General features: G+C 46.5%; 1 protein-coding gene across 1 annotated transcript in view; it reads right to left on the bottom strand.

Moving 5' to 3' along the window:
* The window catches only part of LOC126198570 (acetylcholine receptor subunit alpha-L1), a 580,573-nt gene that overhangs the window by 154,490 nt on the left and 403,364 nt on the right, over nucleotides 1-22,719 (bottom strand). The window contains exon 3 of the mRNA XM_049935001.1: nucleotides 10,072-10,181. Within this exon, the coding sequence (XP_049790958.1) occupies nucleotides 10,072-10,181 (110 nt within the window). The remainder of the gene's footprint in view (nucleotides 1-10,071; nucleotides 10,182-22,719) is intronic.

Raw genomic sequence — 22,719 nt, 5'->3', positions numbered from 1 at the left:
ATTGTCACCCAGGTCATTTATATAGTTCAGGAACAGTAGAGGTCCCAGGACGCTTCCCTGGGGACCACCTGATATCACTTCAATTTTACTCAATATCTGAAAGTAACTTAATCGGTATACAATCTGGACCTGAAGACTTGCCCGTATCAAGCGATTTGAGTTGCTTCGCAACCGCCGGCCGCGGTGGTCTCGCGGTTCTAGGCGCGCAGTCCGGAACCGTGGGACTGCTACGGTCGCAGGTTCGAATCCTGCCTCGGGCATGGATGTGTGTGATGTCCTTAGGTTAGTTAGGTTTAAGTAGTTCTACGTTCTAGGGGACTGATGACCACAGCAGTTGAGTCCCATAGTGCTCAGAGCCATTTTTTTTTGCTTCGCAACCCATAAGGTATCTACTTGTAAGAAAATCATGCTAGCAGCTGTTCGTCTATCAAATTCTGAAATATTCCATTCGTCTTCCCTGGTGAAGGAATTTCGGTAAACTGCGTTCAATAACTCCGCTTTAGCGGCACAGTCGTCGGTAACAGTACCATCGGCACTGCGCAGCGAAGGTATTGACTGCGTCTTGCCGCTTGCGTACTTTACATACGACCAGAATTTCTTCGGATTTTCTACCAAAGTTGGAGACAATGTTTCGTTGTGGAACCTATTAAATGCATCTCGCATTGAAGTCCGCGCCAAATTTCGCGCGTCTGTAAGAGAGCTGCTCAGATTGTCACCCAGGTCATTTATATAGATCAGGAACAGCAGAGGTCCCAGGACGCTTCCCTGGGTAACACCTGACATCACTTCAGTTTTACTCGATGATTTGCCGTCTATTATTGCGAATTGCGTCCTTCCTGACAGCAAATCACGAATCCAGTCGCACAACTGAGACGATACCCCATAGGCCCGCAGCTTGATTAGAAGTCGCTTGTGAGGAACGGTGTCAAAAGCTTTCCGGAAATCTAGAAATACGGAATCAACTTGAGATCCCCTGTCGAAAGCGGCCATTACTTCGTGCGAATAAAGAGCTATCTGCGTTGCACAAGAACGATGTTTTCTGAAACCATGCTGATTGCGTATCAATAGATCGTTCCCATCGAGGTGATTCATAATGTTTGAATATAGTATGTGCTCCAAAACCCTACTGCAAACCGACGTCAATGATATAGGTCTGTAGTTCGATGGATTACTCCTACTACCCTTCTTAAACACTGGTGCGACTAGGAGATTTTCACTCTGCAGCGGAGTGTGCGCTGATATGAAACTTCCTGGCATTCTGGAAACATCCCCCAGGCTGTGGCTAAGCCATGTCTCCACTATATCCTTTCTTTCAGGAGTGCTAGTTCTGCAAGGTTGGCAGGAGAGCTTCTGTAAAGTTTGGAAGGTAGGAGACGAGATACTGGCAGAAGTAAAGCTGTGAGCACCGGGCGTGAGTCGTGCTTCGGTAGCTCAGATGGTAGAGCACTTGCCCGCCAAAGGCAAAGGTCCCGAGTTCGAGTCTCGGTCGGACACACAGTTTTAATCTGCCAGGAAGTTTCATATCAGCGCACACTCCGCTGCAGAATGAAAGTCTCATTCTGGAGTCTATGATGGCTGCTCACATTGTCTCCTAAAACGTTTATGTAGAGCAGGAACAGCAAAGGGCCTACAACACTTCATTGGGGAACGCCAGATATTATTTCTGTTTTAGTCGATGAGTGTCTGTCAGTTACTACGAACTGTGACCTACCTGACAGGAAATCACAACACCAGTCGCACAACTGAGACGATACTCCACAGGCACGCAATATGATTAGAAGTCGCTTGTGAATAACGGTGTCAACAGCCTTTTGGACATAAAAATATGGAATTAATTTGATATCCCCAGTCCATAGCTCTCATTACTTCGTGAAAATAAAGAATTAGTTGAGTTTCACAGTAACGACATTTTCTGTATCTATGTTGGCTGTTTGTCAATAAACGGTTCACTTCGAGGTAACGAATAACGATCGAATGCAGTAAATGTTTCAAAATCGTACTGCAGATCGACGTCAGCGATGTGGATCTCTAATTCAGCGGATTACTCCTACTTCCTTTCTTCGGTGTTGGTGTGACCTGTGCAACTTTCCCATCTTTAGGTTCGGATCTTTCTACGAGCGAGCGGCTGTATGTGACTGCTAATTATGGGGCCCTGGAAGGGCTCTGAAAGGAAACCGCTTGTATACAATCTGGACCGGAAGCCTTGCCTTTGTTAACTGATTTCAATTGTTTCGCTGCACCGACGACACCTAGTTCTAAATTACTGATGATGCCTGATTCGAGTTCAGGAATATTTGCTACATCTTCTTTGATAGAGGAATTTCGGTAAACTGCGTTTAACAACTCTGCTTTAGTGACACTGTCATCTGTAACATCAGCATTGTTATCGAACAGTGAGGGTGTCTCCTAGCTGGTGTATTTTATATATGACAAGAGTAACTCTGTATTGTTGCGCCAGTTTGCGAGACAGACTATCGTTATGAAAACTATTAAAAGTATCTCGCACTGAAGTTCGTGTTAACTTACGAACTTCTGTAAAACATTGCCGATCTTGGGGGTTTTGTGTTCTTTGAAATTTGGTATGCTTTTTTCGTTGCTTCTGCAACAGTGTTCTGAGTTCTTTTGTATACCGTGGGGGATCAACACCATCTCTTATAAGTTATTTGGTATCTACCTCTTAACTGGCGTCGATACTATTTCTCTGAATTGAAACCATCTCATCTACACTGACATAATCGGATTTGAAGGAGGTAGGAAGGCGTCAAGAGATTTTTTATGTGCTTATTTAAATAGATGTAGTTTGCTTTTATTTTTGGTGGGTTCTGATGTCACGGTATCTATTCTCTTTACAACAACCTTGGGGTTGCTGATGCCTGTAACCATCATGATGTTCCCTATTTGCTCGGATTATTTGTTGCAAAGAGATGAAGTACGTTTTCGCAACCATTTACTCTTAGAATGAGCTCCTGAACTAATTGCTCAATATAATTTTATAAGAAAATGTTCAAAACAATTTCGGACGACGTTTTATTCTCACCACTGGCATTAAACATATCTTTTAGCCAACATACTGAGGGTACATTGAAGTCACCGCCAACTGTCATTGTATTACTGAGTAACCTATTTGAAACGAGACTCAAGCGTTCTTTACACTGCTCAACAATTGTATCATCTGAGTCGAGGGTCGCTAAGAGGAACCAATAATCAATTAACCAATTGTCAAACTATACGCACAGGAACTATCTACTTCAATTGCAGTACAAGGTGAACTATTCTGACAAGCAATAAACACTCCACCACCAACTGCATTTAATCTATCCTGTCCGAATACAGTTTGGTCCTGTGTAAAAATTTCGGCTGAACTTATCTTTAACATTAGCCAGTTTTCCGTATCTACACTCCTGGAAATGGAAAAAAGAACACATTGACACCGGTGTGTCAGACCCACCATACTTGCTCCGGACACTGCGAGAGGGCTGTACAAGCAATGATCACACGCACGGCACAGCGGACACACCAGGAACCGCGGTGTTGGCCGTCGAATGGCGCTAGCTGCGCAGCATTTGTGCACCGTCGCCGTCAGTGTCAGCCAGTTTGCCGTGGCATACGGAGCTCCATCGCAGTTTTTAACACTGGTAGCATGCCGCGACAGCGTGGACGTGAACCGTGTGTGCAGTTGACGGACTTTGAGCGAGGGCGTATAGTGGGCATGCGGGAGGTCGGGTGGACGTACCGCCGAATTGGTCAACACGTGGGGCGTGAGGTCTCCACAGTACATCGATGTTGTCGCCAGTGGTCGGCGGAAGGTGCACGTGCCCGTCGAACTGGGACCGGACCGCAGCGACGCACGGATGCACGCCAAGACCGTAGGATCCTACGCAGTGCCGTAGGGGACCGCACCGCCACTTCCCAGCAAATTAGGGACACTGTTGCTCCTGGGGTATCGGCGAGGACCATTCGCAACCGTCTCCATGAAGCTGGGCTACGGTCCCGCACACCGTTAGGCCGTCTTCCGCTCACGCCCCAACATCGTGCAGCCCGCCTCCAGTGGTGTCGCGACAGGCGTGAATGGAGGGACGAATGGAGACGTGTCGTCTTCAGCGATGAGAGTCGCTTCTGCCTTGGTGCCAATGATGGTCGTATGCGTGTTTGGCGCCGTGCAGGTGAGCGCCACAATCAGGACTGCATACGACCGAGGCACACAGGGCCAACACCCGGCATCATGGTGTGGGGAGCGATCTCCTACACTGGCCGTACACCACTGGTGATCGTCGAGGGGACACTGAATAGTGCACGGTACATCCAAACCGTCATCGAACCCATCGTTCTACCATTCCTAGACCGGCAATGGAACTTGCTGTTCCAACAGGACAATGCACTTCCGCATGTATCCCGTGCCACCCAACGTGTACTAGAAGGTGTAAGTCAACTACCCTGGCCAGCAAGATCTCCGTATCTGTCCCCCATTGAGCATGTTTGGGACTGGATGAAGCGTCGTCTCACGCGGTCTGAACGTCCAGCACGAACGCTGGTCCAATTGAGGCGCCAGGTGGAAATGGCATGGCAAGCCGTTCCACAGGACTACATCCAGCATCTCTACGATCGTCTCCATGGGAGAATAGCAGCCTGCATTGCTGCGAAAGGTGGATATACACTGTACTAGTGCCGACATTGTGCATGCTCTGTTGCCTGTGTCTATGTGCCTGCGGTTCTGTCAGTGTGATCATGTGATGTATCTGACCCCAGGAATGTGTCAATAAAGGTTCCCCTTCCTGGGACAATGAATTCACGGTGTTCTTATTTCAATTTCCAGGAGGGTAAAACGATTTGAGATTCAGTGCTTTCTGTCAGCGCTTGCAGGTCTGGTACTTTTCCAACACATCTGTGACAATCTACGACTGCAATACCAATTGTTTCTAGGTTTAGCTTCCTGTGTTTCTCCTGCACCCTCTTAGACCGACGCCATATCTATACTTTCTCGAGACCTTATAATAACCCACCAATTCCCTCCATACGGCCCCTGCTACATATGTAGTTGCTTCCTGTAGACCCTGTCTATCAAGCAGCACCTGGTAACCTATCACTCTATGGAGCAAATATAGGAATCTGCAGCTGACGTAGTCTAGAAACGTCTGAGCTTCTGATTCAGACCCTCCACTCGGATCTGCACCAAAGGACCACAAGCGGTTCTATCAACAATGCTGCATATGGTGAGCTCAGCCTTCGTCTCGCAAGCAAGACTGGCAGTCTTCGCTAATTAATCCAGTTGCCCAAAACCAGTGAGAATCTCTTCTGAACCAAAGCCACGCATCGTCAGTGCGGACATGAGCCCTCACCTGCAGATGGCCGCACCATGTGCTCTACGTAGCGTCTGTTAACTCCTCCCAGTTTGCACACAGAGTGCACTCTGGATTCCTTCCTCTCCTTGGCAGCCACATCACGAAAGAGAACCATTACATTCATAATGCTGGAGCTACAAACTACCTGTAATGCCCAGACCTTATGGGCCGAGAGGACTCCTCTGGAACAGGGCGAGTGACTACATCTGGCTCATCGACCCTGACAGCCACAAACTTTGACCCAAACCTGTTCGTCAGACGAAATCTGGGTCGGCAGGGGGAGGGGAGGGGGTGGCAGGGGGTGCCTCCGACCGGCCTCGCAGAAAGTCTTTCGCTGCCTTGGAGAGGCCTTCCACGCGACCTCGGCTGAGGGGTCAACTTCATTGTGGGCAGTACCTGGGATGGTCACGTCCGGTCCCCCACATGTCGCCAGTTGGTAGCAGCCTCAGATTGCGTAACAAAAACCTACACTGCCTGGACCTGTGTGCTACGGGTTACCAACTCAGCTCGCATCTGAATGCAGCGCTCACACTCTATTTCCGTACCAAAGTAAGGAGAACAGTGCACTACACGGCTATAAGAATGGAAGACTGTGCCTAGTAATCATATGGACACGCAAGGAATTAAAGAACTAAACTAGTATCCATACAAATAACTGAAAATAAATCGCCCTGTTTGAAGCTCGTGAATACAGGTTGTGATCGAACGGTGTATTCACCATTATCTGTAACAGGAACACAATGTGTTGTCTCAATGTTTGTCTAACCGACGCTTAAGTTGCATGAAACATTTTTCTCACGCAGTATAAAGGGGTACTGGTTGCTGTATTCTTCAGATAACAGAAGCATTATCGAAAGGTACACTACTCTCTCGGGACATTGGAACCAGCTGATGGAAACACAAGGTGTCCATACTTAAAAATCCAGTTTCAGAACGCTATAGAAAGAGGACTACTGCTCAGAATGACACCAAATTTTAACAACATACTTTTGATGCGGGGGGAAACGCCTTAGAAGGAAAAAACGGAAATTTTAGCAGTTGATGGTGCCTGTAAGAGTCTTAACGCAAACGGAATCAGCTACAAATGTCAGATGAATCGCAATACGACGGTTCTGGTTTGAGTTGCACATTACACCATTGTAATGTTCAATGTGAATGAGTTCACAAGTTCGGCAGTCAGCACTAGTGACGCTGTTGTTTGGTAAGCCAACCCACCATGGCAATATCGTACCATATCGTATGGAAATAATACATTTTTAATTGTGCCGAGGCCAAAAATCTCACAAAAAGCAAAATGACATCAGTTTTTAATTGTCCTGTGGCCTACTTAATGAAAAGCAAAGTAATATCGACTTCTAATCGTCGTAAAAATGACGCAAGACCTGTTCAGTACGCTGTCCATCAGTTTCAGCTTCCAGCTGAAATAGAGAAACAGCAAATCTTACAATAGATCGGAGTGTCTCGTGTGTCACGTTCAGTATGGGTTGCGTAATGCGAGCCTTCAATACAGCTATGTTCTTAACTGGAGTACTGAACACAACATCTTTCAGATAATCCACAGCCAGGAATCACACGGTTTAAGATCAGGTGATGTGGACGGCAGGACTGTATGGCCATGATGGCCGATAATTCTAGCATTTCCGAAATGCCTATGCAGCAGCAGTTTCACTTTTTGTGCAATGTGCGGACGAGCGCCATCTGGCACTCATCCACATTACTGAACTGCTGGAATGACGTTGGTGCGCAAAATACTCTCACAGCGGTCGCAATAATAGTAGAGGCAACAGGTGCGTTCCTCAATGAAATACGACCGTACTATATATAATTCCGTTAATCCGTGCCACTCAGTAACCTATACAGAATGATGTGGTACCGGCTGATGTGCGTGCAGATTTTCCGTTATCAATATTCTGCAGTTCTGCTTATTGACACGTCCTTTTTGATGCAAACGAGCTTCGTCTGCCCACAGAATGTTCCGTCGCCATTCACTGTCCACTTCCACGACAGTAAGAAACTCCAGAGCGAAGCTTTGTATTGCTGGCCTGTCAGCAGGAAGCAGCTCCTGAACACGGGTGACTTTGTACGTATAACATTTCAGGATGTTCCGGATGATTTGATGCACCGTGCTCCACGTTCTGGCAATTCCCCGTGCACAGGATGACTGCACACCACCGCTCCACCCCTCCTGCAGTTGTGTGGCCACATCTTCGGCAGAAATTGGGTAAGCTACAACGAAGAGCCAAAGAAACCGGTATGGCTTCCTAGCATCATGTAGGGCCACGGCGGGCACGCAGAAGTGCCGCAACACGATGTGGCATGGACTCGACTAATGTCTGAAGTAGTGCTGGAGGGAACTGACACCGGGAATGCTGCAGGGCTGTCCACAGATCCGAAAGAGTACTGGCTTGGCACTAAGCACCATGGGAGGTCATCAGTCCCATAGAACTTAGAACTACTTAAATCTAACTAACCTAAGGACATTACACACATCCATCCCGAGCCAGGATTCGAGCTTGCGACCGTAGGGGTCGCGCAGTTCCAGACTGAAGCACCTAGAACCACTCGGCCACAACGGCCGGCCGAAAGAGTACTAGGAGATGGAGATCTCTTCCGAACAGCACATTGCAAGGCACCCCAGATACGCTCAATAGTGTTCATGTCTGGGGAGTTTGGTGGCCAGCGGAGATGTTTAAAATCAGAAGAGTGTTCCTGGAGCTACTGTGAAGCAATGGTGGACGTGTGGGGTGTCGCGTTGTCCTGTTGGAATTGCCCAAGTCCGTTGGAATGCAGAAGGGGATGCAGGTTCAAATGGTTCAAATGGCTCTGAGCACTATGGGACTCAACTGCTGAGGTCATCAGTCCCATAGAACTTAGAACTAGTTAAACCTAAGTAACCTAAGGACATCACAAATATCCATGCCCGAGGCAGGATTCGAGCTTGCGACCGTAGGGGTCGCGCAGTTCCAGACTGAAGCACCTAGAACCACTCGGCCACAACGGCCGGCCGAAAGAGTACTAGGAGATGGAGATCTCTTCCGAACAGCACATTGCAAGGCACCCCAGATACGCTCAATAGTGTTCATGTCTGGGGAGTTTGGTGGCCAGCGGAGATGTTTAAAATCAGAAGAGTGTTCCTGGAGCTACTGTGAAGCAATGGTGGACGTGTGGGGTGTCGCGTTGTCCTGTTGGAATTGCCCAAGTCCGTTGGAATGCAGAAGGGTATGCAGGTTCAAATGGTTCAAATGGCTCTGAGCACTATGGGACTCAACTGCTGAGGTCATTAGTCCCCTAGAACTTAGAACTAGTTAAACCTAAGTAACCTAAGGACATCACAAATATCCATGCCCGAGGCAGGATTCGAACCTGCGACCGTAGCGGTCTTGCGGTTCCAGACTGCAGCGCCTTTAACCGCACGGCCACTTCGGCCGGCGGGATCCAGGTGACCAGACAGGGTGCTTACGTAGGTGTCACCTCTCAGAGTCGTATCTAGATGTATCAGCAGTATCATATCTCTCCAATTGCACTCTCACCACACCATTATAGAGCCTCCACCACCTTGAACAGTCCTCTGCTGACATGCAGGGTCCGTGGGTTCATGGAACTGTCTCCATACCTGGACGCGTCCATTTGCTCGATGCAATCTGAAACGAGACTCGTCTCATCAGCCAACATATTTCCACCCATCAACAGTCCTATGTCAGCGTTGACGGGCCCAGACGAAGCGTAAAGCTTTGTGTCGTGCAGTCATCAACAGAACTGTGGGCCTTCGGCTCCGAAAGCCCATGTTTCATTGAATAGTTCGCATGCTGACGGTTGCTGATGTCCCAGCGTTGAAATCTGCAACAATTTGTGGAGGGGTTGGATTTCTGTCACTTTGAACGATTCTCTTCAGTCGTCGTTGGTCCCGTTCTTGTAGGATCTTTTTTCCGGCTGGAGCTATGTCGGCGATTTGATGTTCGACCAGATTCCTGATATTCACGGAACACTCGTGAAATGGTCGTTCGGGAAAATCCCCACTTCATCGCTGATTCGGAGAGTCTATGTCTCATTGCTAGTGTGCTGAGCATAACAGCACGTTCAGACTCACTTAAATCTTGACAACCTCGCATCGTAGCAACAGTAACAGATCTAACAGCTGCCCCAGACACTTGTTGTCTTACATAGGCGTATTCTGCCTTTATGCATACGCATGCCTATACAAGTTTCTTTGGCACTTCAGTGTACATTCCTTCCTCTACCACACTACACTTCGAAGGAATCTGTCTTTTCGAATTTTTTAATAATTTTCTCGAGACCTTAAGCAGACGTTGGACCAAAACATTATTTCTTATCCTTGTCATGAAATTCTGCAAGGCTATTTGCGCAGTCACCATTCCCGTAAAACAGCTCCACCAGCAGCGCGCGTTCCTTCATGGAGACAGCCCATGCTGCACGTCTCGGTTCTAAACTGGCGAACAGCAGTGAGCCGCGCGTCTGTTGGTGTGCGTATTCTGACGTTTACATCCGTCAGCCATTCGTCAAATTTTTGTTGCATGACGTTTCTCCCTGCGATAGTAACAGGCTGTTCAGATTTGACGTAATTTATAGCAGTGATTCTGTTTCAGCAGCGTTTTGAAACTGCAACTTTGTTTATGGACACACTGTAGAAATAAACAGTGCTAAGCTGTCAGTTCAGTGAGCACGGCGGATCGCTGGTAGGGAGGCAGGCGCGAGCAGATCACTGAGCACTTACTTGTTGTACAGGACGATGTCGGGCAGCCAGATGTGCTCCGAAGGAACGTACAGCTCCGTCACGCCACCGTACTCTGCCGGGTCCCACCGGAACTTGTGGTCCTGCCATTCCTGCAAACAGGCAACGCGCACATTACAGCGAGCAGGAGGTCTTCACAGCAAACACCACTAAGCAAATTCTTTTACCTTGGAGGTGTAGTGAAGGAAAGCAAGGCTACATTCTGAAGGACAATATGAATGTGTCATGTTGTCGTGAATGATAGAAAATAGAGTTAAAAATCAAGTAAGATGTAGGCTTGGAAATTCTTGCTACAAAAAAAAAATGGTTCAAATGGCCCTGAGCACTATGGGACTTAACTTCTGAGGTCATCAGCCCCTAGAACTTTTTACTACTTAAACCTAACTAACCTAAGGACATCACACACATCCATGCCCGAGGCAGGGTTCGAACCGGCGACCGTAGCGGTCGCGCGGTTCCAGGCTGTAGTGCCTAGAACCGCTTGGCCACCCCAGCCGGCTCTTGCTACCAGCGCGTATTATGTCATTTCTGGAAATCCAGAATCTACTCTGTAGGAATCAACATGGATTCCGGAAACAGCGATCGTGTGAGACCCAACTCGCTTTATTTGTTCACGAGACCCAGAAAATATTAGATACAGGCTCCCAGGTTGATGCCATTTTTCTTGACTTCCGGAAGGCGTTCGATACACTTCCGCACGTCGCCTGATAAACAAAGTAAGTGCCTACGGGATATCAGACCAGCTGTGTGGCTGGATTGAAGAGATTTTAGCAAACAGAGTACAGCATGTTGTTCTTAATGGGGAGACGTCTACAGACGTTAAAGTAACATCTGGCGTGCCACAGAGGAGTGTAATGGGACCATTGCTTTTCACGATATACAGGGTGATCAAAAAGTCAGTATGAATTTGAAACCTTAATGGCTCAAATGGCTCTGAGCACTATGGGACTCAACTGCTGTGGTCATAAGTCCCCTAGAACTTAGAACTACTTAAACCTAACTAACCTAAGGACATCACACACATCCATGCCCGAGGCAGGATTCGAACCTGCGACTGTAGCGGTCGTGCGGTTCCAGGCTGTAGCGCCTTTAACCGCTCGGCCACTCCGGCCGGCCTGAAACCTTAATAAACCACGGAATAATGTAGATAGAGAGGTAAAAATTGACACACATACTTGGAATGACATGGGGTTTTACTAGGAAAAAAAAACAAAGTATTGCTAGACGCGTGAAAGATCTCTTGCACGCGTCGTTTGGTGACGATCGTGTGCTGAGCCGCCACTTTCGTCACGCTTGGCCTCCCAGGTCCCCAGACATCAGTCCGTGCGATTATTAGCTTTGGGGTTACCTGAAGTCGCAAGTGTATCGTGATCGACCGACATCTCTAGGGATGCTGAAAGACAACATCCAACGCCAATGCCTCACCATAAGTCCGGACATGATTTACAGTGCTGTTCACAACATTATTCCTCGACTACAGCTATTGTTGAGGAATGATGATGGACATACTGTGCATTTCCTTAAAGAACATCATCTTTGCTTTATCTTACTTTGTTATGCTAATTATTGTTATTCTGATCAGATGAAGCGCCATCTGTCGGAAATTTTTTGAAGTTAAGTATTTTTTGGTTCTAATAAAACCCCATGTCAAGCATGTGTGTCAATTTGTACCTCTCTATATACATTATTCCCTGATTTATTCAGTTTTCAATTTTATACTGACTTTTTGATCACCTGGTATATAAGTGACCTAGTAGATAGTGTCGGAAGTTCCATGCGGCTTTTCGCGGATGATGCTGTAGTATACAGAGAATTTGCAACATTAGGAAATTGCAGCGAAATGCAGGAAGATCTGCAGCGGATAAGCAATTGGTGAAGGGAGTGACAACTGACCCTTAACATAGACAAATGTAATGTATTGCGAATATATAGAAAGAAGGATCCTTTATTGTATGATTATATGATAGCGGAACAAACACTGGTAGCAGTTACTTCTGTAAAATATCTGGGAGTATGCGTACGAACGATTTGAAGTGGAATGATTATATAAAATTAATTGTTGGTAAGGCGGGTGCCAGGTAGAGATTCATTGGGAGAGTCATTAGAAAATGTAGTCCATCAACAAAGGAGGTGGCTTACAAAACACTCGTTCGACCTATACTTGAGTATTGCTCATCAGTGTGAGATCCGTACGAGGTCGGGTTGACAGAGGAGAGAGAGAAGATCCAAAGAAGAACGGCGCGTTTCGTCGCAGGGTTATTTGGTAAGCGTGATAGCGTTACGGAGATGTTAAGCAAAGTCAAGTGGCAGACTCTGCAAGAGAGGCGCTTTGCATCGCGGTGTAGCTTGCTGTCCAGGTTTCGAGAGGGTGCGTTTTTGGATGAGGTATCGAATATATTGCTTCCCCCCTCTTCTTATTCCTCCCGAGGAGATCACGAATGTAAAATTAGAGAGATTCGAGCGCGCACGGAGGCTTTCCGGCAGTCGTTCTTCCCGCGAACCATACGCGACTGGGACAGGAAAGGATGGTAATGACAGTGGCACGTAAAATGCCCTCCGCCACACACCGTTGGGTGGCTTGCGGAGTATAAATGTAGATGTAGATGTAGATGACCGGACGTAGCTTATGTGTGATGTTGACTCTGCAAACAAGAGCGGACTATGCCGCATCACGAGGCTCGAGAGCCGTCGCAAGACGCAACCCCTGGACAGCGGCGTACGGCCTGCTACCGCGTGACACACACGCAACGCTCAAGAGTACCGGAAACTTCTAGAACAAGTGGTGCTGCGTGCATTACCGCTATAGAAAGGCTAGCTGCCATATTGTTAGGAGAGTGATGGTAGTGATGGAGCAGCAGGTCTGTCGGTCAGATATGGTTTTGCTGGAGTTCTGATGCTGTGAGATCGCAGTGCAGTGCTGCGTAACTACGAGGTGACTTAGACTTATTTCCATGTAGTCCACACTTAGTCTAGCGCGCCCGCCTCTGCTGTATTGGAACTCAGGGAACTATGAGAAGCTACACTGTTAAGGAGGCAGTTAGTAGACTTTGTACATAGAATTTTTTTATAAAACGGATGTGCCAGGGGTGCTTCCAGTGCATATATCCTCATGCACTGATTTATGATTGCATCCAGCGTACCCTGAGATCCCGGCCGAGTTCCGTATTGTAAGTCACCCTACAGCCCTCTTTTCAGTGGAGCACCTGCACAGAAGGCAGCCCACAACCACGAGACCTCCTGTCAAGTAAGTTTTTTGACGCGCATCCTTGCAGTCCTTCCACTCCCTCTCGGAACTCGTCGGTGGGACACGACAATGTGTGCACAAAGGTGATACTAACATAACAAATTGTTTTGATATGTTGGTGCAATTTTGCTAGTATAATGTTACCTTCAGCACAGGTAAAGTTTTCTTCATACGTTTTTGAATGTAGTATTCCTATTAGTAGTGTGTGTGTGTGTGTGTGTGTGTGTGTGTGTGTGTGTGTGTGTGTGTATGTATGTGTGTGTGTGTGTGTGTGTGTGTGTGTGTGTGTGTGTGTGTGTGTGTGTGTGTTTATGTGTGTATGTTCAGTAGTAACCAGCAGCAATATCTTGTTGCCATAAATCTTTTTATTTAGGGCGTATCACCTTTTACCGAAATTTATCCAAGATTAATGTATATTGTGGATAGTGCACCCTCAGTTTGAGCAGTTTACAAATGCGAGAGTGAATTACAATGTGCGGTTAGTCTCCTGCAGATGAAAAATGAAAGGTTACCCAACACTGCATCAACAAACGAAATCGCAGAGAAAACACACAACTTATTATACAAAAGTCACGATTAAAAGTGTATAAAGTTGTATCATCAGCAGGATGAGCACGGTACATTTTACAACGTAACATAGACTAAGGAGCCAAAACGTTGTGACCACGATCCCCGTGACACTGGGTGCCATCTGCTGACTTTCCGGGCAAGTGACTTGATGAAGAAAGTATATGTGGTGTCGTACGAAGAGCGAAGGTGTCACAGCAAAATTGGTATCTCACAACGCAACCACAAAAAAAAGACAGTCGCTGCAAACCACATGGACGAATGAGCGACACCGGCGAACCTACCCTTCGAAACGTTTCGCTATGCGGCCGCTACCGATGTTCTACTTACGGCCGAGCACAGCACAGCTCTGCCCAGCCTGAGATCATTGACTAAGACGACAGCATCGTCCTCTAGTAGGCCCGCTGTATGATCAATTTATCAGGCAGAACTGTAAGTGAAAGTTGTTACATGTAGTCTGGATGTGAAATTTGTATTCTTGTCTGTATAGAGTGATACGCTATTGTTGGGACACAGTTGTAAATACCGATGATATTCTTGTGGAAATGGACTGTACAAAGTTAAATAATTCTTCTTATCTATGTTGTAATAAAGTGAACTAATACTTTATGTGTTGTAGTATCCACTCGGTTATCTCCCGAAGCAAGTAAAGAACCCACCGTTGGACAACAGTACATAAATTCAGCAGAGATGAATGGACGACCGTTATACTGGCGGTGCGGGCCTTAATGATAAGCTGAAAAAAGAGAGATGCAAAGAAAAACGGCTACAACCAAGTACGACCTGACAAGCAGTGATGAGTTTGGAATCATTGCAATGATTCTACGTGGCCGAAATAGGGGAAATCCATAGACATAAACGAGTTCGACAATGGGAAAATTTGTATGGTCCGGGTCCTGCATATCGGAAAGGGCGAAGCTTGTCGTTTGTTCGCCAGCTAATGTCGAGATCATCGATGGAATATGGTTGGAGGACGGTAGAACGACGCGAATTCGAAAGGTGTTGGATCTCCATTGCTCATCCCTGCTCAGTAAAGTAGGACAGCCAGCGATCAATAGCAGATCAGGCACAACAGATGACAGATTAGAATGGTGGTGCAAGTATGAGGGACAGTCAAATGAAAACCGAACACCCGCATTCATAGCTGTTTTGACTTTAAAGCGTGTCGTAGTTTCTGCAAAGTGACTTCATAACTCTGTGCGTTGATTATCGTTCTACTATCGAGGACCTGGACGAGCAAAGTACCCCTACAATCGAAGGAGGTCATCGTGACCTTACTGGAATTTGTGTGCACTACTTTGGATTTCCTTAGCGGAGGAGATGTGTGATGTTTCCACTACTGGCATTGCGCTTGCTTTCGGGCTGCCGGAGTGCTATCACACAGAATCATCCTGTCGCACGATAACCCCCGCCCTTGCACTGCAGATCGGACGAAGGCTACGATTCATCGATTTGCTTGTTAAACACTGCATCGTCATCCGTTGGTTAGCTGGTTCGCTGATTTGGGGGAGGGGACCAAACTACGAGGTCATCTGTCCCATCGAATTAGGAAAGGACGGAGAAGAAAGTCGGCTGTCCCCTTTCAAAGGAACCATCCCGGTATTTACCTGAAGCACGTACAGCCCGCATCTTTCACCGTGTGATTTACACATCTTTGTCGACCTGAAGAAAGACATTAGTGGAAGTTGGTTTCAGTCGGACAAGGAAATGCAAGAGTGCGTGATCTTTTCATCTCCCAGTGGGGTAAATGTCTCACAGCCTGTGGTAACTGCTTTTGAATGGAACCATTGGTATGATCCTGTTGTCGCGGGTCGCAGATCTGGTGGAGGCAGCATTATACCTTAGGGACATTCATTTGTGCTTACAAAAAGGCGTGTTAATAATTAAAGGCACAGTGACAGCAGTGGACTACACGAACATTATTAAGGACAACCCATGTCCCATCGTGGTTGACGTCTTCCTCGACAATGATTGGATCCTCCAGCAGGGAATGGTCCATGTCAGAAGGCCAGCATGATAGTGTTGATGTTGATACCCTTGCCACAAATTCGCCAGGTCTGTATACGATGGAAGACATCTGGGACGTAATCGGGCACCAAATCCGCTCTCAGCAACCACGGGCACAGAATTTACGGAATCTGTGGTAGGAAAACTAATCGGTCAATATGGTTCACTTTGTATCCACGGGCACATCCTAACACGACAGCCTGAATATGCCAAACTGTTACATATCTAGGTCGACCCCTCTTACTGCACCGATTCCATACAACCGAATGGCCTACAGTGACCCATTCACTTCTATGACTTATGTCAGACACAGAAGGTGAGATGACATCCTGGTACCAGTCCTACACCAGCTGCAGGCCTCCAAAATCACCAATCAACGCATTTAAGGGTTGGAAGTTATGTATGCTTTTCCGGTGGTCTAGCATACTACGCAAGCAAGAAGGATTTATTTGAATGTGAAGTTGAATCTACCTTTGACTCGAGCCTAAACACACGCACAGAAGATCAAGTTTCGGGTCTTAAAAAGATATGAATTTTGTACTGAAACAGGATTCTCAGACACATTCCTCTAAATTCTGATACATGTAGAGTCACGATGCTTCCTTGTAGTCAACACTCCTCTGCTGAATCAGTGTCTTCCTTTCTGAGTTATGAGGCCTCCTGCTTCTATTCTGTGCTCTCTCTATTTCCAAGCATTTATCCTGACTTGTGAGGTCTACTGTTATGGTTAACCGGATTTGGAGTGTTACTTTTTATGGGGTGGCCACATGCCTTTCCTGTCGGCACCCCTTACCCCCCATGACAGAATGCGTGTACACCAACTGTCTGGACCTAGTGTAATCCATAGTATAGTTAAAACGTGTTTCAGATGTCTGCGAGTCTCGTAACTGAGGCGGAACGTGGAGACCAGCCCAGTATTCACTGAGTGGAATGTGGAAAACCGCCTAAAAATCACATCAAGGCTGGCCGGCACAGTAACCCTCGTTGTTAGTCCGCCGGGCAGGTGCGATCCGGGGCCGGCGCGCCTACCCGAGTCCAGCAAGCAGTGTGTCAGCGCTCTCGGCTGCCCTGGCAGGTCGCTGCCACTCTGCGCTATTCAAACAGATTATTCAGTCAATTCTTCCATTCTTCAATTTGTAAATAACCGTAAGCCTTTGTAGACATTTTTAGGCCCTCACGAAGTATTTTTCGTACAAAAGACACAACATCTGAAACGTTTGACTGCTTCCATGCCCAAATACCAGTATCTGTCACCTACAGATTTCCCGCTCACCACCTCGATATCGATTCTCTCTCTCGAGCCCCTCTGGATTCAAAACCTATCCTTGATCAGTTTTTGTTTAGACAAATACATTTGTTGTAGATATGACTGTTTCAAATGCTTTCGGATTTAGTCACCCATGCTTTGGTCAAGATCTAATACTGTGGAAATACATTGCTGAGTAACAAAAGATCTCTGTCAACTCATTTCTTCATGACATCATTGGTCTCTCAAGCAAGGAATGGTTCTGCTTTCCGTCTACTATGAGTATGCTCGATTAGTAACGCCTCCTACACTACGTCGCTGAATCTTCTACCTATTGCAGCAATTTACACTCGGCAGTTGCTAGCATAACAACGTTGACTCGCTGTGATTTATAACGACCAGACATTGATTGACACCTCAAACAGTTCGTTCATCCCTAATTAGCTGGCAACTGCGGACACACGGGATCTGTGAAAGTTTTCTCTTTGGCCCCAAACTGCTGAAATGTGACAGTGCATGGATTTGGAGTCCGCGCAACGGTCTTCGAATAACGTGTGACTTATAAGCTGTTAACACATATTCTCATTTCCCATATGTGTGCAAAGTGGGTGCTACTACACTAGATGGTTCAATCTTCACCAGTCAGTTAACAGCTATCCGGACGAACTTCACGTTTCGAACGTCTTAACTAGGTACTTCAAAAGGTTACGTGAAGTGAAGTGTATTCCTCAGATGTAACGTTAACAGAGACATTGCGAAATATCTAATCATAAATTCCTCGGAGGCAAATAAACCCCGCCGATATCTTCTCAAACACATCTCAAATTAACATCTAATAATCGACAAATTCCGTTATAAAGCAGTCACGGTGCTGCTTGACACTTTCAAATTGCTGCTCATAGAGGACAATGTCAACAGCCACGAAGCGGACTGTAATGTCTCAGCTTTATTTTGTGCCTCCGACGTATCGATATTCATATTGATATGTAATCTAAAATAGATGCCATCATCTACGATCCAGTAGGACTAAGATTTATATTATACTCTTTGTTTTCTTTTGTCTCCTTCTTAATGAAAAACGGAGACGCACCAGAGAAGTTAAATCACGTCCTTTAGCAGAATGAAACATACACTTTTAACAAAAGTGGAAGACGTTAAAATAAGGCTCAGTAACTTGTGCACCAATACTCCGGCTATAAGGCATTTGAGCTTTTTCTTATATCTTTAGAAATAGTGCTTGGTCACTGCACACAACGATAACTTGCGACAATGAAGGAATAACCTAGAAATGCAGCTGGTTGTACAAGAGTTCTTGGGATGGTAAGGTCCGATGGAGTGTGACATGGAAACCACAGCGAAAATCCGATGAAGTTTTGCACAGATATGTTTGGCAGTGTCTGTAGTATGACCGTCGATCGCGTCACGTCGCTCTTCTCAGTTATGAGCGCACAGTGAGCACATAAAGATATTTAGAAATATAGTGTCTCCCTCCAAGTACACTACGGCCATTGTAACTGCTACACCAAGAAGAAAAGCAGTTGAAAAACTGGTATTCATTGGACAAATATATTATACTAGAACTGACATGTGATTACATTTTCACGCAATTTGGGTGCATAGATCCTGAGAAATCAGTACCCAGAACAACCACCTCTGGCTGTAATAACGGCCATGGTACTCCTGGGCATTGAGTCCGACAGAGCTTGGATGGCGTGTACAGGTACAGCTGCCCATGCAGCTTCAACACTATATCACAGTTCATCAAGAGTAGTGACTGGCGTATTTTGAGGAGCCAGTTGCTCGGCCACAATTGACCAGACGTTTTCAATTGGTAAGAGATCTGGGGAATGTGCTGGCCATGGCTGCAGTCGAATATTTTCTGTATCCAGAAAGGCCCGTACAAGACCTACAACATGCGGTCGTGCATTATCCTGCTGAAATGTAGGCTTTCGCAAGGATCGAATGAAGGGTAGGGCCACGGGTCGTAACACATCTGACATGTAACGTCCAGTGGCGTAAATGGGAACAAGAGGTGACCGAGACGTGTAACCAATGGAACCCCACAACAACACGCCGGGTGATACGCCAGTATGGCGATGATGAATACACGCTTCCAATGTGCATTCACCGCGGTGTCGCCAAACACGGATGCGACCAACATGATGCTGTAAACAGAACCTGGATTCATCCGAAAGAATGACGTTTTGCCATTCGTGCACCCAGGTTCGTCGTTGAGTACACCATCGAAGACGCTCCTGCCTGTGGTGCAGCGTCAAGAGTAACCGCAGCCACGGTCTCCGATCGAGACGTGGCTGCGCGATCCGCTACAGCCATGCGGATAAGATGCCTGTCATCTCGACTGCTAGTGATACGAGGCCGTTTGGATCCAGCACGGCGTTCCGTATTACCCTCCTGAACCACCGAGTCCATATTCTGCTAACAGTCATTGGAACTCGACCAACGCGAGCAGCAATGTCGCGATACGATAAACCACAATTGCGATAGGCTACAATACGACCTTTATCAATGTCCGAAACGTGATGGTACGTATTACCCTTCCTTACGCGGGCCACGGCAACAACGTTTCACCAGGCAACGCTTGTCAACTGCAGTTTGTGTACGAGAAATCGGTTGGAAACATTGCTCATGTCAGCACGTTGTAGGTGTCGCCACCGGCGCCAACCTTGTGTGAATGCTCTGAAAAGCTAATCATTTGCGTATCAAAGCATCTTCTTCCTGCCGGTTAAATTTCGCGTCTGTAACACGTCATCTTCGTGGTGTAGCAATTTTAATGGCCCGTATTGTATGAGGGCCTCGTGTGAGATCGCACCTGACGTCATGCAGTCGACATTACATAAATGTCATATGTTTCCTTCTGCACTCTGAAGGGAGAATGAAGATGCTCCACCAGCATTTTCGGTGGGAAGTGTTTGATCACCCGCAATATAATCCGTAATAGACCCTCCCTGAGTTTGATCTCTGCTCACAGTAGAGAATTCGCAGGAAGCACAGGCGGCTTGCTTCTATGACGAGGTCATTGAAAAATTTGTTACAGCACTGCAACAAATGTCTAAATCGAAGCGGCGACTAAGCAGAGAAGTAGCTGGAAGGTGTAGCTAACTGTTGCAAATAAAATGTTTTTGATTTTGACGGCGGTTCCATTTTGCGACCGATCTGACCTTACTTTCTGTATAAGCCTCGTATTTGAAGCTTAAGGGTCGCCTAACCAAAAGGAAACTGTAGGACATTAGGCACCTAAAAAGCGAATTCATGAATACTATACTTTTATTTACAATGTTCTGATAATTGTAGAAAACTGAAATAATATGTCGCTAAGCATCAAGGGACTAGCATTTATACAGAAGACTGTAGGAAGCAGGCGTGGATGAGACTTCATCTGGGCTGTTCACAAAAGCAAGATAAATGAGACAAATATCTAATACAGGTTTTGAGCATTAAGATGCTTAACCACACGGAAGATGGGCTGTGCTACCGCCTAAGCGAAATTTACAGTTGGCGCCATAAGAATGTCAGTAAGCGAATTTTCTGCAGTGTAAGTCCTCTCCTGATTTCTCTGCGGTTCCCATGTTCCACTAGGAGGGAACATCGGATGTTGGTGCCAATGTACAGAAAGAATACATTGTCTTTCCTACGTAAAAGGAAGGGAACTTTCCATTCAGACATCGCAAATAGCATCTTCAAGATTGATGGAGTGGGTACTGGTTTCTAACAATCTCTCTGCATTGGTCAGCATCTCGTCTTGTAGCAGCGGCCGTTACTTTCGATTGGACAGTCTGTAATTCTGGACGGAAGCAATAAACTTTCTCACACCACAAAGAGAGCAGCATGTGGCTTATGTTCGATGTGTGGACAGAAACGCAAATTTCACTCTTGAGTATTCTCAGGGGAAATATGTGTCGGCCAGCAGCATCTATGCTGTGGCGAACGGATTAGCGCTAGAAACTGTCCACAGTAAGCATTTCACGGAAAAGGACTCTTTCTGGGAATGGAGCGTACGGCATTGTCGGCCAGGAGTCCCCCATTCAGGTTAAGCCGCCGAGGGCAAGTACTCATTGCATTCGATGCCACATTGGGCGACTTGCGCTTCGGAGATGAGGATGAAATGATGATGAGGTGTCGCCACCGCCGCCAACCATGTGCGAATGCTCTGAAAAGCTAATCCTTTGCATATCACAGCATCGTCTTACTGTCGGTTAAATTTCGCGTCTGTAGCACGTCATCTTCGTGGTGTAGCGATTTTAATGGCCACTAGTGTACTTGACTTACTGTGCTTAAACTTTAACGTAAGTTTATACCTTTTATTGAGAAGGTTATAATAACATTATAAATCGCTAATTTCGGTCAATAAGAGCATAAAATACCGTAACTCACTTTTTTGTTGCTTCTGTAAATCCGGTACATGCAGACTCTGTAATGGTACACAGTAGCTGGTGAACTGTTTTACCCATTTAGTAATGTAGGAAATGGCTCTGAGCACTATGGGACTTAACATCTGAGGTCATCAGTCCCCTAGAACTTAGAACTACTTAAACCTAACTAACCTAAAGACATCACACACATCCATGCCCGAGGCAGGATTCGAACCTGCGACCGTAGCAGTCGCGCGGTTCCTGACTGAGCGCCTAGAACCGCTAGACCACCGCGGCCGGCCAGTAATGTAGACAGCAGCATGTTCCAGCAACATGTGGTCGCCATGATGGGCTTAAATATATTGCTTACGTGGACAGGCGTATTAGGCAACAGGACGTGATGTAATTCACGAGCATTGGATTGACCGTAGTTGATATTCACGGAAGACTAAATAATTTTTGTGGGGAGGCGTCGTTGTATAGCTGGTTCGGACTCTATGTTTACTGCTGTGCAAAGCGACAGAGTGAATGTCATTGGCCTATCAAAACTGGAGAATCCAACCCACCAGAGCAGTGAATAAATTAAAGATCCAGCACACCCGGGTTCCCGGGTTCGATTCCCGGCGGGGTCAGGGATTTTCTCTGCCTTGTGATGGCTGGGTGTTGTGTGCTGTCCTTAGGTTAGTTAGGTTTAAGTAGTTCTAAGTTCTAGGGGACTGATGACCATAGCTGTTAAGTCCCATAGTGCTCAGAGCCATTTGAACCATTTTTGATCCAGCACATGGAGTGTAATTCGTCCGTTGTTTCCGCAAGCCATTCATCGCTAGGGCCAAGAAGATTGTTATTCCTGAATAAGTTGTATGAGGGTACCGTATCTACAATATCGGCATAGTCGCATAACTGAAGCACACATTTTAATATGGTTCAAATGGCTCTGAGCACTATGGGACTTAACATCTGTGGTCATCAGTCCCGTAGAACTTAGAACTACTTAAACTTAACTAACCCAAGGACATCACACACATCCATGCCCGAGGCATGATTCGAACCTGCGACCGTAGCGGTCACGCGGTTCCAGACTGAAGCGCCTAGAACCGCACGGCCACACCGGCCGGCACATTTTAATACCTTAGACTTATAGTTACAAGCAGTACTTATAGTTACAAGCAGTACATCGACACTGTGTGTGTGTGTGT

This window comes from Schistocerca nitens, chromosome 8 (assembly GCF_023898315.1).
Source record: "Schistocerca nitens isolate TAMUIC-IGC-003100 chromosome 8, iqSchNite1.1, whole genome shotgun sequence".
Classification (NCBI taxonomy): domain Eukaryota; kingdom Metazoa; phylum Arthropoda; class Insecta; order Orthoptera; family Acrididae; genus Schistocerca; species Schistocerca nitens.
Note: the sequence above shows the minus strand (reverse complement) of the source record. Positions and strands in the feature narration are given on the sequence as shown.